Raw genomic sequence first — 17,202 nt, 5'->3', positions numbered from 1 at the left:
AGAGTTGAGCCATGTCATGAGAAGAACATGCTCAAACACAACTTCCAGGCTAGAATGAGCAAGAATATCACTAGTGGGGTCTGCAAGTCAGAAGCCTAATGCTGGTGCCACACCTCAGCTTCTTCATGCAATGATAGGTCAACAGGAGAGAATTAGAAGTAGGGTGGTTACTGTTGGAATACCAAAAATAAAGGAGAGATATAGCCTCCGTGGGACTTAAAAAAAGAAAAGCAAATGTTACTCTTTATGTATTATATTTTTTAAAATGAAATGTAATTTGTAAAAAGCAGTTGAGACAGAATTAATGACTACCAAAAAGTAAAACAGATTTCCTGGAATGATTCTGGAATCTGCCATGAAGATTTCAAAGGCAAAAGTTTTTCTGAGGTAGTTCAACTACATTTACATCAGCTACTATACAGCCTGTACTTTAAGAGAGGTTGTGTGGGACATAAGAGTCAGAGTTGAATTGAACTATCACATGAAGTCAAGGAGAAGAGAACACAACAAAATTTATTTAGCATGAAGTGGTATACAGTTGACAAAACAGTACTCCATCTGGCATGGCAGACTTGCCATCATTTGAATGCTAACATCACTGTCAGAAGGTGTCATTATCTCATGAGCTACTGTTACACTCAAGAAACAGCCAGCCTTCTTTGGCACGAGGACTGGAGTGAGATTCCTATGAATTACTACGTTCATTGACTCAGTATGCAGCAAAAAAAAAAGTAATAAAAAAAATTAAATCACATGTAGCACAGAAGAGGGCCTTCTTCAGAAATTAATGGCTCCATAGATAAAGCAATGGATTAGATTAGTTTCTAATTAATTCTTAAGTTCTGTCCTCTGCTCTGACAGGTACTGAGTCAAGATCTCTCTGTACTCCAAAACTCTCCATTTGGATATTCCAGCAGGAGCATTGGGGGATGACAGATGGACCAAGACAAGACTTATTACTTATTCTTTGCGTTAAGTCAATAAACCTTTAAGGAGCATAGAAGTTACTCCTCTGATAGCAAAAGCAGAACTGAATGAAGGGGCTTGAAATTTTAAAACTGGTCTCCCATATATCATAACTATGTAGGACAAAAACCTTTATTTTGATCACATTTCACAGTTCGTCCATAGCCAAAAATAATTTAATTATGGGAATTTCCATACCACTGTACTGGTAAAAAGGTATACATGACTTTTTATCCTTTTAAACTTGTTCCACAAAACCATTTTCCACTCTTCAAGCTCATGATCTCTCTAGGCAGTGTCTATCTGCCAGGTAGATAGACATGTCTATCTTCAACTAAGTTGGAGATGACAAAGTTTCAAATAATTCAGTATTTATATAATTATGAACTTTTAACAAAAAGGAAAAAAAAAAAAGAGTGGTGGTGGAAAAACCTGTATTCTACCTTGACTGTCAGGTCTTAAGCTTCTAGCATTTAACATTTATGTTTCTGTATCTCAAGGTCATGATTGCAGTTCTGCTATTTGTGGTTATCAGTGACAGATTACATGCCTTTCACTGGTTCAGGAGCTCCACCTACTTATTAATGGATTATTTTTTTTTAATGTTTAATAGGTTAGAATCTGCCCTTCTGAGGTATAATGCATGGAAGAGCACATTTTAAGTGAAATCAAATTACACTTCTCTTGATTTAAATATAAGTTAGCTCCACCAGTACATTCATCCACAAGAACGTTAACAACTCCAACTTCATAGACACCCAAAAATGATTTTTGTAAATAGCCAATTACTAAACAAAGTACAATGCTCTATGAAAACCAATACACACAATCAGCATTTTCCTTTTTGACTAGAAAATGGAAAATCTCTAACAGCAGATACAAAGGAATTAAAAATCAATCAAATCTGGACCTCAAATGAGGTACAGGTCATGATGTCACGTATCTGGACTTGACTCTCATGAGCAATCATGTCATACGGGAATTTTTAGAAAGCTGTTATGCTGACATTTAACTTGAGTTTTGGCAACTGAATTAGGGACATGAAAGGTATTTGTTCTACAGTACCATGTGCAGTAAATAAAACTGGTGCCACAGTTCAATTCCAATGCTGCAAACTCTAACAAAATGAGGATTCTACATCTGAGTAACATGGATGGAAATCTCACCTGCCATCCCGAAGTTAAGCTGTGGCATTTCTTCACTTTGTGTCACTTTCCTCGGGCTTGGTAAATCTTTTGCAGAGTCAGATGGAAAGGCCCATATCTTTTTCCTGTTGGTAATAGTGGATGACTGGGTTTTCACAGGTTTGTTTGTTGTGGGGCACCACTTGTACCCTGGATTTGCTTTCATAAATGCATCCTTGTACTAGAAAAGATAAGGAAAAATTTCCAGTCATGACATTATACTATCCACAGGGCAACAGAGTGCACTGCATCTAAGAGGACTTAAAACAGTAAATAATCCTTAAATATCTTGATTATTAACAGTTTAATCACATGCTTAGCATCTGACTGCCAACACAATCTAATAAGAAGAAATATTAAGATAAGTAGAGCTGTATTTAAAGAAGTGAAGTTTCTCTTTCTTCTCCTGTGGGTTTATCACCCAGAGCAGGCTGAAGTTCTGATCCTGTAGACTTCTCCCCAGTGCTTGTATGCTCACTCTCTGAGAAACAAAGACAGCTATTTGAATTCTTTTGCAGGTACAATCTTCGTTTACTTTTTAGTTTGGATGAAATGAAAAAAAAAACCATTTAGCAATCAATGCAGCATGACACTCCTTACCTGGCACGTATTTTTCTCTAACAGTTTTGTATTTTAGAATATTTGAGTACATGCTCTCCTAAACCAGGCACCAAAAATAAACCACTATCAGTATTGCCTCATTTTGAGGAACTTCTGATACTTCATCCCTGTTGTTCTTTCCAAAATCTTATCACATCATGTGGCTGCATAAAATAAACTGGGACCATACAAAACTTTTGATTGGCCTTGAGCACACAGCACACATCTCAGTTGTTTGCTGTATTTGTGGTATGAGGCAGCAAACTAAGCCAGACTACACATGATGGGTGGGGGAAAAGGTCTGGATGCTACACAGGTAGCAGGGGTAGAACGAAGCATGAGGACTGATTTTATTCACCAAATGCAACAGTGATGTTTTCTACATATTTGCTGACCAGAACAAACAAGATTTTTGAATGTTAAGACCAATAAAAGGAGCACATTTCAGTATTTTTTAACATAGTTGTGCAAGGTGGAGAACATGAATCAAGAGGAACATGTCATGCATTCCAGCTGCCGATGTTTGCCTAACAGCAGATAGCAGCATACAGTACTGGCTGCTGTGAGAGTCTACCCTGTAAGTATCAGTGCTCAGTGTGGGTAGAAGGAACCCACCCAGTACCTCCTCATGCACTTGGTATCTCTCGATGGCAGCAAACGACCAAAAGAGTTACTTGATCCTCAAGTACACGGCAGGGCAGCTGCAGGAAGTTTTTTTCTGTGATTACACATTCCCACCCACCCAGCTGTCATCAGTCTTGGTTCCGGCACAGAGAACCACTTATGTTTCATGCACATGCCAGCACAGAAACACATGCAGAGAGGAAAAAACAAAAAAACCCCTTGGCTATCAAATACAGAATCGGCACCCAAAACATCCTCTTCTGATAGAGTCACTGCAGTGTTTTCCCAGATCAATAAGCAGCACACCTTGCTGCAGGGTCACCATCACATGTGTACTGCTTACTTTTACTTTCACCATAACTTATCAGCTGGCTCCTGCTACCTCCAGACTGTAGAGCAAGAATAAAAACATTTCAGTTTACAAAAGCACAGCACTGCATGAAGTCCTGTATTTATAGAAATGGCTATAAATAATAAAAATCTGCAGGGATGGCTGACCCACATACATGCAGTATTTTCTGAAGAGGGTATATGTATTAACATAACGACTGCAGCACCTCTCACCTCACTCCTTTTCCCTTTCCCTCAGTTTAGTTTGGGAGCTCAGTACACCAAAAAAATAGCTTGGTAGAGGGAAAGGAAAAGGAGGGGGTAAGGGAAGAGGCAAAAACACACAGAGAGGCAGTTTTGCTTTCCATTGTTCAAGTCACAGCCCACTCACAAATCATGTTTCTGCCTGCAGAGTGAAATGCACAAAATTGCTAGAACTTAGGTACGTAAGCTCTTCATATCAGCATTGCTGCTTTGAGTAATTAAATTATTCTAAGGAATAATTTGACAAGCCAACAAGCTGGCCATCAAATGAGAGCCAGAATGCATGCTATTTGCAAGACAAGGCAGCAATAAGCTTTTAATCAGTTTCCAACAAGAGCAATTCAAGTGAGGTCATGTATTAATGGATTTTTTCCTCTGCAAAGCCAAGAAGTAAGCATTAACTTCACTCTCTATTGGGGAGGGAGCAAACCGAGGGTGGACAACTCATTGGCCTCTTTCAGAGTTTCAACACTCAAGACAAATGAGAAAGAAAATGTAAAACTTAAACAGTGGCCAAGAAGCAGTTTTACAAAATACACAGAGACCTGATCCAAATCTCAGGAAGACTTTCAATATTGATTTTCATGACTATTAACCAAGGCCTAAAATGAAGTGATGGATTCTGCTTGCCAGATAATGAGAAGATAATTTAATGAGCTACCCAGTAATTAAAAAATGCCAAAGGCAATATCAAGCTTAATGTTTTCCTCCATTTGACCAACTGTGCAGTAAACCAACATAGCACAGGCAGCCTAAGAAAGTCTCTAAAGTTGCTTAAAAAAACCCCAAAGTCCTTAACTTGGAATTCAAAGATTCCATCCCTTGAGCAGCAGGGACAGACCACTAGGGTCATGTCCTGATGTCCCAGGATATGGTTGTAGGGTTGGTCTGATGTACCATTTCTTTTTTGTGATAGTTTGGGGAAGGATGTGTTATGTGGTAGGACTGGTACCACTTAAGAGCTGAGGTTAAAAAAGGGGCTACACTTCAACAGAACTCCCTGAGTTGCTTTCATCACCAAATAAAAAAGATTTGCTTTCTCTAGTGTGGTGAGAACAGGAGCTCACAAGTGGACTCCAGCTATACCTCACGGCAGCAGTTAGCACGTGCTTAACTTGAAATGCATACTTAAATCTCACCAACTAGCTATTAAACATTACATGAATCCCAGACATCCAACATTTTAAAAAAGTAATACAGTTAAATAATTTTTTAAATCCCCCAAAAACACTAAATTCCTTTTTTTCACTCCTGAAGGACACAGGGTTCACATTACATGTTATGGTCCATACGTCACCCAGTGAACTTGCTGGACTCTAGCCAACAAGCCAGAGCATTTGTCTCTTCCTCTCCTGAGGGGCTGCCAAAGCAGTGGCCCAGCAATGACAGCCAGCTTCCAGTCGGGCTGACTGTATCTGCCAAACCACTGGCTGAGCAGTTGCCCTGACAAGTGTTCAGCTCTGCCACTGAATGGCAGCAGCCTGGATTCATCAGGCTTCTCCCTGCAGGAAACAATCCTGACTGCCTGGATCTTGCCAATGCAAGGTTGTCTTTTAAAATGAAGTGTTTTCTAGCAAGGGAAACAAGGCTTGAGCAATAATAATCTCACTGGCTGTTTTCCAAGGCAGCTGATTATTCCCAGTCCCTGAACAGGGCAGTTGCAGTGAAAGCCCTGTAAGAGTTAACAGAAAAACACACTACTTGTATTACCAAAGTAACTAAAACTGCTGGAGCATATTAATGTATAGCGAGAATTCATTTTTCCCTCAGTGAAGGGAAATAGTAACAACTGGCAGAACATTTGTGGTTCCACTTGGAGTATTTATCACCTACTGGGCTTATACCCTAGACAATGCAACTTCCAAAGTTAAGCTGATCTAGAAGCCTGCAGGATAAACAGAAAGCCTGCTCCTAAAGAGAACACCAGCAGAAGGTGATACTGCGGTCTGCAGGTGTACCATGAGATCTCCAGTGCAGGTGTTGCTACAAGAGACCATAAACCACAAGACTGAAAACAGAGGAAACAGGGGCCAAGATGCAGATAGGTACATAACAGGATTTTCCAAAAATGCCTAAATGAACTATAGACCTGATTATCCTCTCAGTGGGAAGCAGGGAAAGCTGTCCAGCCCACTAGGAAACTTGTCCTAATTCTACTTGCCAAGAAGTTTGGGTGCCTCACTATGTTCCAAAATACGTCTTGCATATAGTTAGACATATATAAGTAAATATGTAAATGCCTAGATTTGCATACTGCTGAAACAGTTACACTGCTGGTACTAAGCAAGTAAGACATGGAAAGCTGCTTCCTTCATGCTTGATCTAAGCTGACTTCGTAAACTCTGTCTTCAAAGTAGTAAAAATATTTTCAAGCCTGTAAAACAACAAGGGTTGTAGCCACTGCAGTAGTGACCACTTCTGTGAGGCCCATTCCCATCTCAGGAATAATGATTCAGAAGCTCAGAGAAAACAAGACATGTTGTGGGGGTAGTGGATATGACACATGGTCCTTCAGAAGATGTTTGTTCTGCCAGGGCAGTGGCTAGAGGCTATGGAATGAAAACTGGAAGGGCACTGAAAAGCTACATTTAAATAACACTATGTTCATCCACTGTATTTTAAACTTAATGAGCTTATACATATAAGTACTCAAATAGAAGATTATTGGTACAATGGTAATTTTATGTCCTCCCAAAGGCATTCACATTCTTGACTTTAAATGAGTTCTCCTTAGGAAAATGAAAAATACCAATAAATGGTTTGCACTAGAGTTGACATTAACATCTTTTCAACAGTCTCAGCAGTAAGCCTAACGACAAAAGACAGTGTTAAAACAAAACTGATTCACACACACAGACCAGGCCTGTGGTGGTGAAGAAGGCACATGACAGCTGCTAATTACTGTTATAACATACAACTGTTTAAAGAATAAAAATTATACACTATCTCTCTTCTACACACTCTTGCAACTAGTTGTAATGATGAAAACTACTTAAGATTTATTGTTTTGCTTTGACACTGAATATGCAATTTGCTCTTCAGGGCGAGAAAAATAAATAAATCACTACAGGAACAATCATTTCTACAACAATATGATTAATAGTTTCAGATCTGTCACTTCATACAGAAGTTCTGCTATTATTTTCCTTCTTAATGAATGAGTTCACTTCACAGCAAGACAAAAGACTACAAAAGAGCAGTCCCCTGAGGTTGTTTCTTCCAAAAATTAGTTCTTCATTTTCATCATTCTTTTCCCTGTATCTGTACTAGATCCCCTAATTGCCCTTTTCCCACACATTTCAAGAAGCATCACTAATTTGTAAATGGAAATGCAGAACAAATCAGGAATGGCTGGAGAAAGCTGAGACTCCAGTATTTCAACACCGTGTCACAGATGGGGAACTATGGAGGAGGTACTACAGGCCCTGGCATCAGAAAGGACCTGCCATGCAGAAAACTTTGTTTTTCCTGTGTTTTTCCTGTTTGCACAAACTACTGAAGAGCCAGACCATACATACATGTATGTCATACATACAGACAATACATGTGTTAACAGTATTCGACAGCCTTGGGCGACAGGGCAGATGCAGGTACAGGGCAGATGCAGGTAGCATTTTCCCCAACCATTTCCCAGTTATCTGTATTTCCCATAGTGCGTGAGCATTGCTCGATAAACGAGAGAGATGTTCTTCCTTCTCACTGGCCCTCTGTTATTTTTTCTAAGACTGAATTAAATGGTTACCAGCAATCTACACCACACATGTAGTTACAGGGATCTGTTTTGGGGTGATATTATAAAGCTAAGTAACTAGCTACGTGCCTCTCACTCTACTACGGATACTCGCAGACTTTTTGGGGCCAACTTACCAAGCAAGCTGTTTCTTAAAAAGCCTCATTCAAATTTTAAGTTGATGTAAAAATACTTTGCAAAATATGGGGATAAATCTCTTTTCCTTTCTCCCAGTTAAAGGACTCTGCCTGTGTACTGCTCTGTGATTCAGGTATTGGGCTCTGCCCCACCAAAGGCTGCTCTATCAGAAAATCATTAACAATCCATAGGAAGAGTACTTCATGAAGCATCAAAGGTAAAGAGGGACTACATTTGTTGACTATGCTTTTGGTTTGGTCCACCTATATTATAATAGTGATGTATCATCGATAGCAAATGCACAACTTGAGGTATGCATCACTACAGTCAGCTGACACTGAACTGTGTAGTTTATTGCTTTCAACCACCACACACTATCCGCAAAAATTATCAGGTGGTATCTATCACAAAGTGCATATGTGCGTACCACTGATTACTAGAGCCAGGTTAGTTTGTGTACACAGACGAGTTTCTTTTCATTCTAGTCCAAAAGACTAAGTGAATCAAAGTAAGAACAGCAGCAGCTCCGGGCACCATAATCCCACTGGCGAAGCTGACCCCACAGAAAAGACCCCACAGAAAACATTTAATACAGAGAAACAGAAAACAGACAAATGTGTAATGAACTCCCTTTACACCCACCATTCAGAGAGAACATACCTCCTTGGCCATGTCAGTGTATTTCTGCTTTTCTTTTGGATCTAGAACAGCCCACCAATCCGCCAAGATCTTGGTCGCGCCACGGTTATCCAGGCGAGGGTGTTCTTTACGCACGAGAGAGCGATGGCGCTTGCAGAACAAGAGAAACGCATTCATTGGTCGGCGAGCGCGCTGCTCCGAGGACTCGTCATCTTCGGTCTCATCAGCATCTTGCTCTAAACCCTCAGCGCCAAGGAGAGGCACCTGACAGAACCAAAAGGGAAGGGGTGTGAACTCAGTTATCCATGCTTCCCACCGAGACTGGGAGTCTGTGTATGCTGGATGTGTGAACGAGGGAGATGCATATGGACACACACAGCTATCTCCAAAGGCCATCCATTTTGTCCAGAAGATCTGGAGTTCTACATCAAACCTCCTTAGCTGATGGTTCAAGGTTCACTCATGCCCTCTGCAAGACTTACAGTCAGACTTGCAACTGAAGCAATTTCTAAGCTGTGCACCATTCTCTAGTAACAGTCCTAAAGGGGCTGGAAGGAGGAGAACCTTCCTACCCTATTCCTACAATCCAGAAACTATCCCAGCGGGATGAGGTGATCAGAACTACCTTTGACCTCAATTATGTGTGTTTGCAACTATAGATTGCATAGGCATGAAAGTGCACAACTAAAGAGTTGTCCCCCCATCTCCTGCCGCTTATTACTCATCCTGTGAGTGGTGCTGCAGTGCAGCCACTGACACAGCTGCCCAGCCACAGCCAGAGGGCAAATCCCAACAGCACACACTGCCAACACATGCTCTCTCCACCTACAAGGGACAAACCACAGAAGAGTAGATCTGACTGAATGAAAAGACTTGCAGTATGAGAAAGAAAACCATCGCCTACCTAACTGCAACACTGCTATTTTATACCACATTGTTGAAGCGAGCTGGTAAGGTTAACCAAAAGTACTGTCAGTGTATCAGTCTCCTTGCTGCTCCTTATCCTCATCAAGGTCACTCTTATCAGTATGTGACTCAAGGCAGTCTCCTCAGCACTGACCTCTCCCTTCCTGGCTTAAGGAGTAAAGGGGATGCAGATATGAACGTTGTCCACATGATGGAAACATCACGTCTCCATAACCCATTCCTACTTCTTCTTACTGAGGATGAGTCTAACTGTACATTTGTGAGATGCCACATTTTGAGGTTCTTACATAAAAAATGGTAATGCCAGCTTCACTGAGTAGTACCGAAATACTAAGTGTCAAAGCAGAGACAGATTATTTCACCCATGCTCTCAATATTCTGGAGGATAAGTGGAATTTCATGTGCAAAGATAACAAAAATTGTTGACTTCTTTTTCCCTTTTAATTTTTGCATTTTTTAAATCTTCAAAAGGAAAAAGAGGACTATTAGCTTTGCATGTTCTCAGAGCCATGAAAAGCACACATCAAGCACAGGCTAATTCATGTCTAAAATAAACAATTTTAAAAACCATGTCAAAAACCCATCTTAAGTCTAACTCTAAAAAAAAGGTTTTGTCAAAGATTTTAAAAGCATGATTGACAATTCACTTTTTTGTGTTACTTGCTACTTATCCTTACTGCCTTATGTACACATCATAACTGCTTTTAATTGGCTGCATTTGTTTTTCAAAGAGAACAGCAAGAAGCAGAAAAAAAACCAACCAAGAACACACCTATGGAGAATCTGACCCACCATTATCTTTCTATGGTCAAAAGCATCCAATGAAGTCTACCTTATCAAGATCTTCCTCTTCCTCTTCTTCCTCTTCCTCTTCAGAAAAGTCAAGGAGTTTCTTGGCAAGGAGAGGATGCCACTGAAGACACTTTCTTTTTGGTCGCTTCCCAGTTCCTTCTCCTTCTGTCGAATGATCCTTATTCCTACTACTGCCTTTCATTACTGTGACCTGTCACAAAAAAAATAGTTTTAAATTCATACCAATCCTTTAAGTGTAAATGACCTCTACATAGATACATAAATACACGGTGACTGATACATGTCACAAATACTGAAGTACTAATGCAAGACTCTCAGAACTGGAAAGGTAACCCATAGTTTTATTCCAATCATCAACAACAGCATGAAAACTAATTTAAAGTCAGTAGAGCAGGGTTCTTTATATTATTTGTGGTAATATTACCATTACTAATTACATTATGTTGTAATACTCACTGATACAAATCCACTGCTGGCAATGTCAGGATTAATGTGGGATGGTATAACAAGCCAAGACCTTTGAGTTCAGTTTGGCATCATCTTGTGGAAAAATGTTTTTTATCTTGTTCTTTATCATGAGTGGAACATATTTGCTATCCTAATTACTGCAAAGACAGCATTTATTTATTCTGTTTTCACTTTATGTTTCACATAAGCTTGACTTATGTAGAATTAGAAAAGTTTTAAAGAGATTGCAGATTATATCTATTCTTTTAAAAGGTACCATGTTTATGAAGAATCGTAGAATCATAGAATCATAGAATCTTAGGGGCTGGAAGGGACCTCGAGAGATCATCTAGTCCAACCCCCCTGCCAGAGCAGGGTCACCTAGAGTACATCACACAGGAACTCATCCAGGTGGGTTTTGAATGTCTCCAGTGAGGGAGACTCCACAACCTCCCTGGGCAGTCTGTTCCAGTGCTCTGTCACTCTTACAGTAAAAAAATTTTTTCGGATATTCACCTTGAACTTCCTATGCTCCAATTTACACCCATTACCCCTTGTCCTATCACTGGTCATCACTGAAAAAAGCCTAACTCCATCTCCCTGACATTCCCCACTTACGTATTTGCAAACATTGATGAGGTCACCCCTCAGTCTCCTTTTCTCCAAGCTAAAGAGACCCAGCTCTCTCAGCCTTTCCTCATCAGGGAGATGTTCCACTCCCTTAATCATCTTTGTAGCTCTGCCCTGGACTCTCTCAAGCAGTTCCCTGTCCTTCTTGAACTGAGGGGCCCAGAACTGGACACAATACTCCAGATGTGGCCTCACCAATGCAGAATAGAGGGGGAGGAGAACCTCTCTTGACCTACTAACCACACCCTTTCTAATGCACCCCAGGATGCCATTGGCCTTCTTGGCCACAAGGGCACATTGCTGGCTCATGGTCATCCTCCTGTCCACCAGGACCCCCAGGTCTCTTTCACCTACACTGCTTTCCAGCAGGTCAGCCCCCAACCTGTACTGGTACATGGTGTTGTTCTTCCCCAAATGCAAAACTCTACACTTCCCCTTGTTGAACTTCATCATGTTTCTCCCCGCCCAACTCTCCAGCCTGTCTAAGTCTCTCTGAATGGCAGCACAGCCTTCTGGTGTGTCAGCCCCTCCTCCCAGCTTAGTGTCATCAGCAAACTTGCTGAGGGTACATTCTATACCCTCATCCAGGTCGTTGATGAAGATGTTGAACAACACCGGAATGCTCTAATTCTCTATTACGCTGCCTGGGAGTTTTCCTCTTAAAAAATGTATGCTGACCCAGTGTGATAAACTTGTTTTTCCTTTGGATTGCTTCATATTCCTTATTACCACACCACACTTCATGGGCATTTCTGTCAAAATTGTTGATATATTAACGTACAATTACATAACTATGAGAGAAGCTGTTCCATAAGAAGAATAATCCAGTCAAACACAAATCACAGCTAACGCGGACACTTTTTTTTTTTTTTAAATGGAAGGTTTTGGCAAGACAGCATAACTACTTAGAGAAGAGACTCCATGGTCAAGTGAATGGACATATGATTAAACGACAGCTCAGGTTTTACCGGCATTATTTGCTTGCTGAAAGACAAAATATCAAGAGAGTCTATTTAGTGGACTCTTCAGCTTCTATTTACTTATCTGATTTTTTTTCCTTTGGACACATCTTCAACAGTATGTTAACTGCTTGTTTTGTAAGGAAGACAGGAAGCTGGCAGACAGAAGCAAGCAAAATAATACTAGCTCCTTTGCTCCCTGAGTGCTGGCGAGGACCCATTCAAGCAAGCCTTTGAAAAGAGAGCTGGACTTGGACGCTACAAGAACTGAAGCATGTATTTAAGCTTGGCAATTTAATAGCTCCACAGAAAGTCACACAACAAGTCACGGGCAGCCTTTGCAGTATTTGGGGCTTAAAAGTATAGAAGACACAGAGCATCCAAAGTGCAAAGTTTGCAATAACTGGGGTTTACGAACCATATTAAAATAAAGTACTTTTCTCTACAGTATCAGTAAAAATATTGTGTATCTTTTAAGGCAGACATAATGACTTTTGTAAGTTAGCATGAGGAAAAAACCAAACAATTAAAAAGTATCCTAACAAGACTTTACAAGATATTTCTCAGCTCTAAGAACAACAAAAAGGTGACAGACACTTGGGAGACAGTAGGATTATTCCAACAAGACAAGACAAAGGTATGGACAGCTTTGCTTAAAATAAGCCACATATGCTTTATAACATCACCAGAAGATACATGTCAAGGCTGACATTCATGATTCACTGACAGCAAGAGATACCTTCAGGGTGATGTTCTCTACACCTATCTTTAGTGCAGATACAGACCTAACATTACAGAGATAACTACATGAGCAAAAAATACCTAATAATTTGTGTGTGTGTGTGTGTGCTGGCTGTATTACTTCCTTTCTGGTCCTGGAAACTTTAATCAAAGAATCACAGTTTTCTTGGATCTCTCATAAATATGTATACCTAACAGGGCTTTGGAGAAAAAAATAAATTAGATTTCTTAAGAAAAGAGATGGATGGTGGGGGAAAGCTGGGGAGAAGGAATGATTGCTTAGCTTTTTGTGGCTTACGTTTCTATTTCAATTACACAACTGTATGCAAGTCTTCATTTTTTAAGTGTTCATTAAAAACAAGTGCTTGATTACCTTCATTAACATTCAGTTTTGCTTTCCTCCTATCTTCCTCTGTTATTTACAAAACCTGATACACACAGGTGACCAAGTTCTGCTGTCCTAATTTTGGGACTGTATCACCTCATGGCTCATCTGTCACAGAGAATGCCACTAGTACTTCTACTAGACAAGCTACACCTTCAAACTAGGTCCACAAATACCAAAATCCTTACAAATATTTTTGAAAGTAACCAAGCGCTGTAAGGCACACACTGTAATACAGGCTAGAAATCCTAGGTGTGCAAAAGTAGAGCCTCAGAGATGTGAGTTGTGACTATGGTGTAGTCTCAGTTGGAAGGTTTTCCATGGAAGAACGTCTGAATTTCCATGAGGACAGTGGAAATGAATTTCTGTTTTCCTGTTACCTTAAGAACATTATTTCCCTTTAGTCTAGCTGGGCCCTTAGCTGACTCCATGCAGATTACTGATGCAAAGGAGCACATGGAAAGTTTCAAGTGGATTTTCCACACTTTCTGCTCTGTTTTACACTATATAAATTATCTACTACTTCATAATAACGAAGAGAGAAAAGAGAAACGAACTATGACACTAATGGCTTAGTGTTTTGGGGGCTACCCAGTCAGTGACCTGAGCTGTTTCAACAAAGAAGCAGCAGACTGGGAAATGAGTTCATGTTCTCACAGGCTGAAGAGGCATTTGAATTTTCAAATAAAAACAAACGGAGATTGCTGGCAATAAAATACACCCACACAAATACAAAAGGTGTTTTAAAAAAATAGATTTCTTTTAGCTCTGGAATAAATGAACCAGAATATTTGTATAATGATGGACAAAAGCTGGTTGGCGCTAATTACTGACCAGTCAATGAATACATTCTTTATTGTTTCACAGCAGAAAGCCATTAATGAGCTTTATAATTTTCGGAGATGGGATGGTTTAATGGGGGACATGCTGAGACTCAATGGAGTCCTGCTCGGCAGCAGAAGTTTGGGATAGATTGTCACCACATGAAATGCTTAGCAACACAGCAACAAGTCTTCCTTATTTTTTAATGACATGCTTTTCCATATCCAGAAATTATTTTAAACTATATCATATTCTAAAAGTCAGATTTGAGTTACTTGCTTTCCTTGTTCTCTAATACATAAAATTAAACTCCAAAATCATAAAAAGAACGTCAATAGCACTATTTTTAACTTTTGGGCTTTTTTAGGTGAGTCTTTCACACTTACCAAAGAGGAATAAAACCAAGATATAGTAAAAGCCAATAGATTTTAAATTTCAGCTCTGCTCTTTCTCTGCTTATTCAAACATGCACAAAAATTAATATGTTCTTCAGGGTTTTTGAATGCAAATAAACCAACCAGGTTTTGTCTAGTACAAAAGGTACTTTATGTACAACTGTACTCACCATTAGCATGATACCAGGATGCTCCAATTTAAAAAAAAAAAGAAAGGGAGGGGAGAAGAATAAATTTCTTACTAGTGTTCACTTGCCCTTTTTATATGTATGTCATTTAGTTTTGCTTTTGATTAATCCTGTCATACTTAGTTCTTCAGAGCTATCAGTAAAAAAGGAATTAAGGTCATTTGATGTGCCACTTCTTTCCAAATCTGTTTTTAAAATGGAAATCACACAGACAGTAAGTGTAGTGGAAGGCCCAAGAAAACTTCATACTCAACAAGAAATCTTCACACATTCAATACACAGAAAAAAACTTGCTTATTCTGTGCAAGGAATACTGCACCCAGAAGTGCTTGTGGCACCATTTCAGGCAACTAAATGAACATTAATCTTTCCATGAGACTTAAGCATAATGCAAGAAATAAAGCTTGAAAAGTCATAAGGAAATAAGCATCTGCTGCAAAGTCTTTCAATGATGGATGATTTTAACTAATGATTTCTACTTTTTTTTCCTAGCTCTCTTTTTTCCCTCTTCATTTACAGAAGACAACATGAAAAAATAAAATGCTATTTTATTAGAAATACTATGTAATAGAATATTGTTTTGCTTTGCAGTGAGTTCTTCAGCCTTTAGGAATGTCTTCATTGAAGGAAAGACAGGTAAACTGTGCCTGCTACAAAACTGCCCTCAAAAGACACACTTATGAAATGGATCCTATCATTACAGTGCATGAGTAAACTAACTAGGCAATTAAAAAGAGGAAACTTAACATGGATCTTGACTATTGGCTTTTCCTTACACCCCTTCCAGAGGAAAAAAGCACAACTTGCTGGACCTTACTTGGCCAAGTGAGTATTTCAGCCAATACTCAGCCTGAAATTCAGTATGTAACCCAAACTTGGAAGTGCTACATTAGCTACAGTTGTGAGAAATGAAAGAGTATGTCATGGTTAGGCTGCCAGCAAGTGCTTGTTGTCAGTAGGGCAAACTACTTGTTAAACTACAATTTAGAATTTGTAGTCTGGAAAATACATACAAACAAACAAACTTTAAAAAGGAAAAGAGAACAGTAAAATGACAGGGAAAAATGGGGCAAGAAAAAGAATGAAAATGGGACAGAAAAAAAAAAAAAATCAAGAAAAAGAGCAAAGAAAAAGTAAAAGCTGTGTGAAAACTAAAATAATTTAGCTTGACAAAGACAAAACAGCAGGCTTTGAATGCATAAAAGACATAAGCAAATAATCTATTTTCTACAACCATAATGCAAAGCACAAGTGAGTGGCCTCTGCTGACAGGGAGGAAAATGGAGGCCAAGCCCTGGAAAGCATTCCCTCACAGGCAAAGGTGAAGGAGCAGCAGAAGGGAAGCATTTGGGGGGGGGGGTGTCAGCCAGCACCCCAGGACCCCCACGGCTGTGGCACACAGGGCTAACAAACCACACAAGTCATTGTGTGCCATTGTCCCTAACCCATATGCTGAATGTAAAACAAATGAATCTAATTATGAAAGCTAAGTGGTGCACGATATTTCAAATATGTAAGTACAGAAGTATTTTAAAAATGTACTCAAACTGCACAGAACACAAGGTGTATTGTCAGAGTCTGGACAATCTTTATAAAAATTACTACCCCCCCACCCCCAAGTTCTCTAAAGTCTTTCACTGTTTTGTTTTCTTTTAAATTTTTTTGCCTTCTCCTTGGATGTTCTTTCCCCAGTCTGAATGCCAGGTACGAGTCACTTATTAGGTGAAGTCACATCAGTACATTGATCTTAAACTTATCAGTGTTGGAAGGCAGCAATTACCAGGCTTGCGGGAACGTCTTCAGGACCTACAGAAGTTGCCTTTATAAAAAATGAGAAAGGGTTTAGGAAACGCTCAAGCTTTTATTTTCCACTGTCATCTTAAACAAACCTAACATTTGAAAAAAAGTTATTAATTAACATTAATTTAAAAAAAGTAACAAAGTGACGAACACTTTTCAAATGGACCTGCTGAGGCACAACGGGTTTGGAGCTTTTGGACTGAGCATCTAATGAACCGCTGGCGGATAAAAGCCCCAAAAGCCGCAGGAAACGCTTGCCCTGTTTGGGCAACACAGTTTGTGTGTGCTGGAAACACACGGCTCCCACATCAAAACAAAACGCCCTCGCCAGCCAAACCCAAGGCACATCCACAACCCCAACACCTGCTCAGGAGGTGAGCATGACATCCGGGAGGAGGAAGGGCCCCGGGAAACCCGCCTGCCTCAACGACACAGCATCTCGGGAGCAGGAGGAACCAGCAGGAGGAACCAGCAGGAGGGACCCGTGGAGGACGGGGCCGGGGGAAGGAGGCGGCGGCGGCATCAGGAACGCGGTGACAACGGCGACCTGCGCCGGGGCTGGGGCAGAGCGGCCGGTGACCGTGCCCAGCACTGCTGCCCCCGCGGGAGACAGGGGGCTG

The 17,202-nt window shown here is 40.2% G+C and overlaps 1 protein-coding gene across 1 annotated transcript in view; it reads right to left on the bottom strand.

Annotated features, from left to right (window-relative positions):
* BBX (bobby sox homolog (Drosophila)) overlaps nt 1-17,202 on the bottom strand; it is a 136,840-nt gene that overhangs the window by 46,324 nt on the left and 73,314 nt on the right. Inside the window, exons 2-4 of the mRNA XM_009993358.1 lie at nt 10,235-10,405; nt 8,497-8,739; nt 2,133-2,331 (exon numbers count right to left, since the gene is read on the bottom strand). Coding sequence (XP_009991660.1) covers nt 2,133-2,331; nt 8,497-8,739; nt 10,235-10,396 — 604 coding nt within the window. The 5' untranslated portion in view covers nt 10,397-10,405. The remainder of the gene's footprint in view (nt 1-2,132; nt 2,332-8,496; nt 8,740-10,234; nt 10,406-17,202) is intronic.

Source organism: Chaetura pelagica, unplaced genomic scaffold (assembly GCF_000747805.2).
Source record: "Chaetura pelagica isolate M959 unplaced genomic scaffold, ChaPel_1.0 scaffold101, whole genome shotgun sequence".
Taxonomy (NCBI): Eukaryota; Metazoa; Chordata; class Aves; order Apodiformes; family Apodidae; genus Chaetura; species Chaetura pelagica.
The sequence above is the reverse complement of the archived record's forward strand: the minus strand, read 5'-3'. Positions and strand labels throughout refer to the sequence as shown.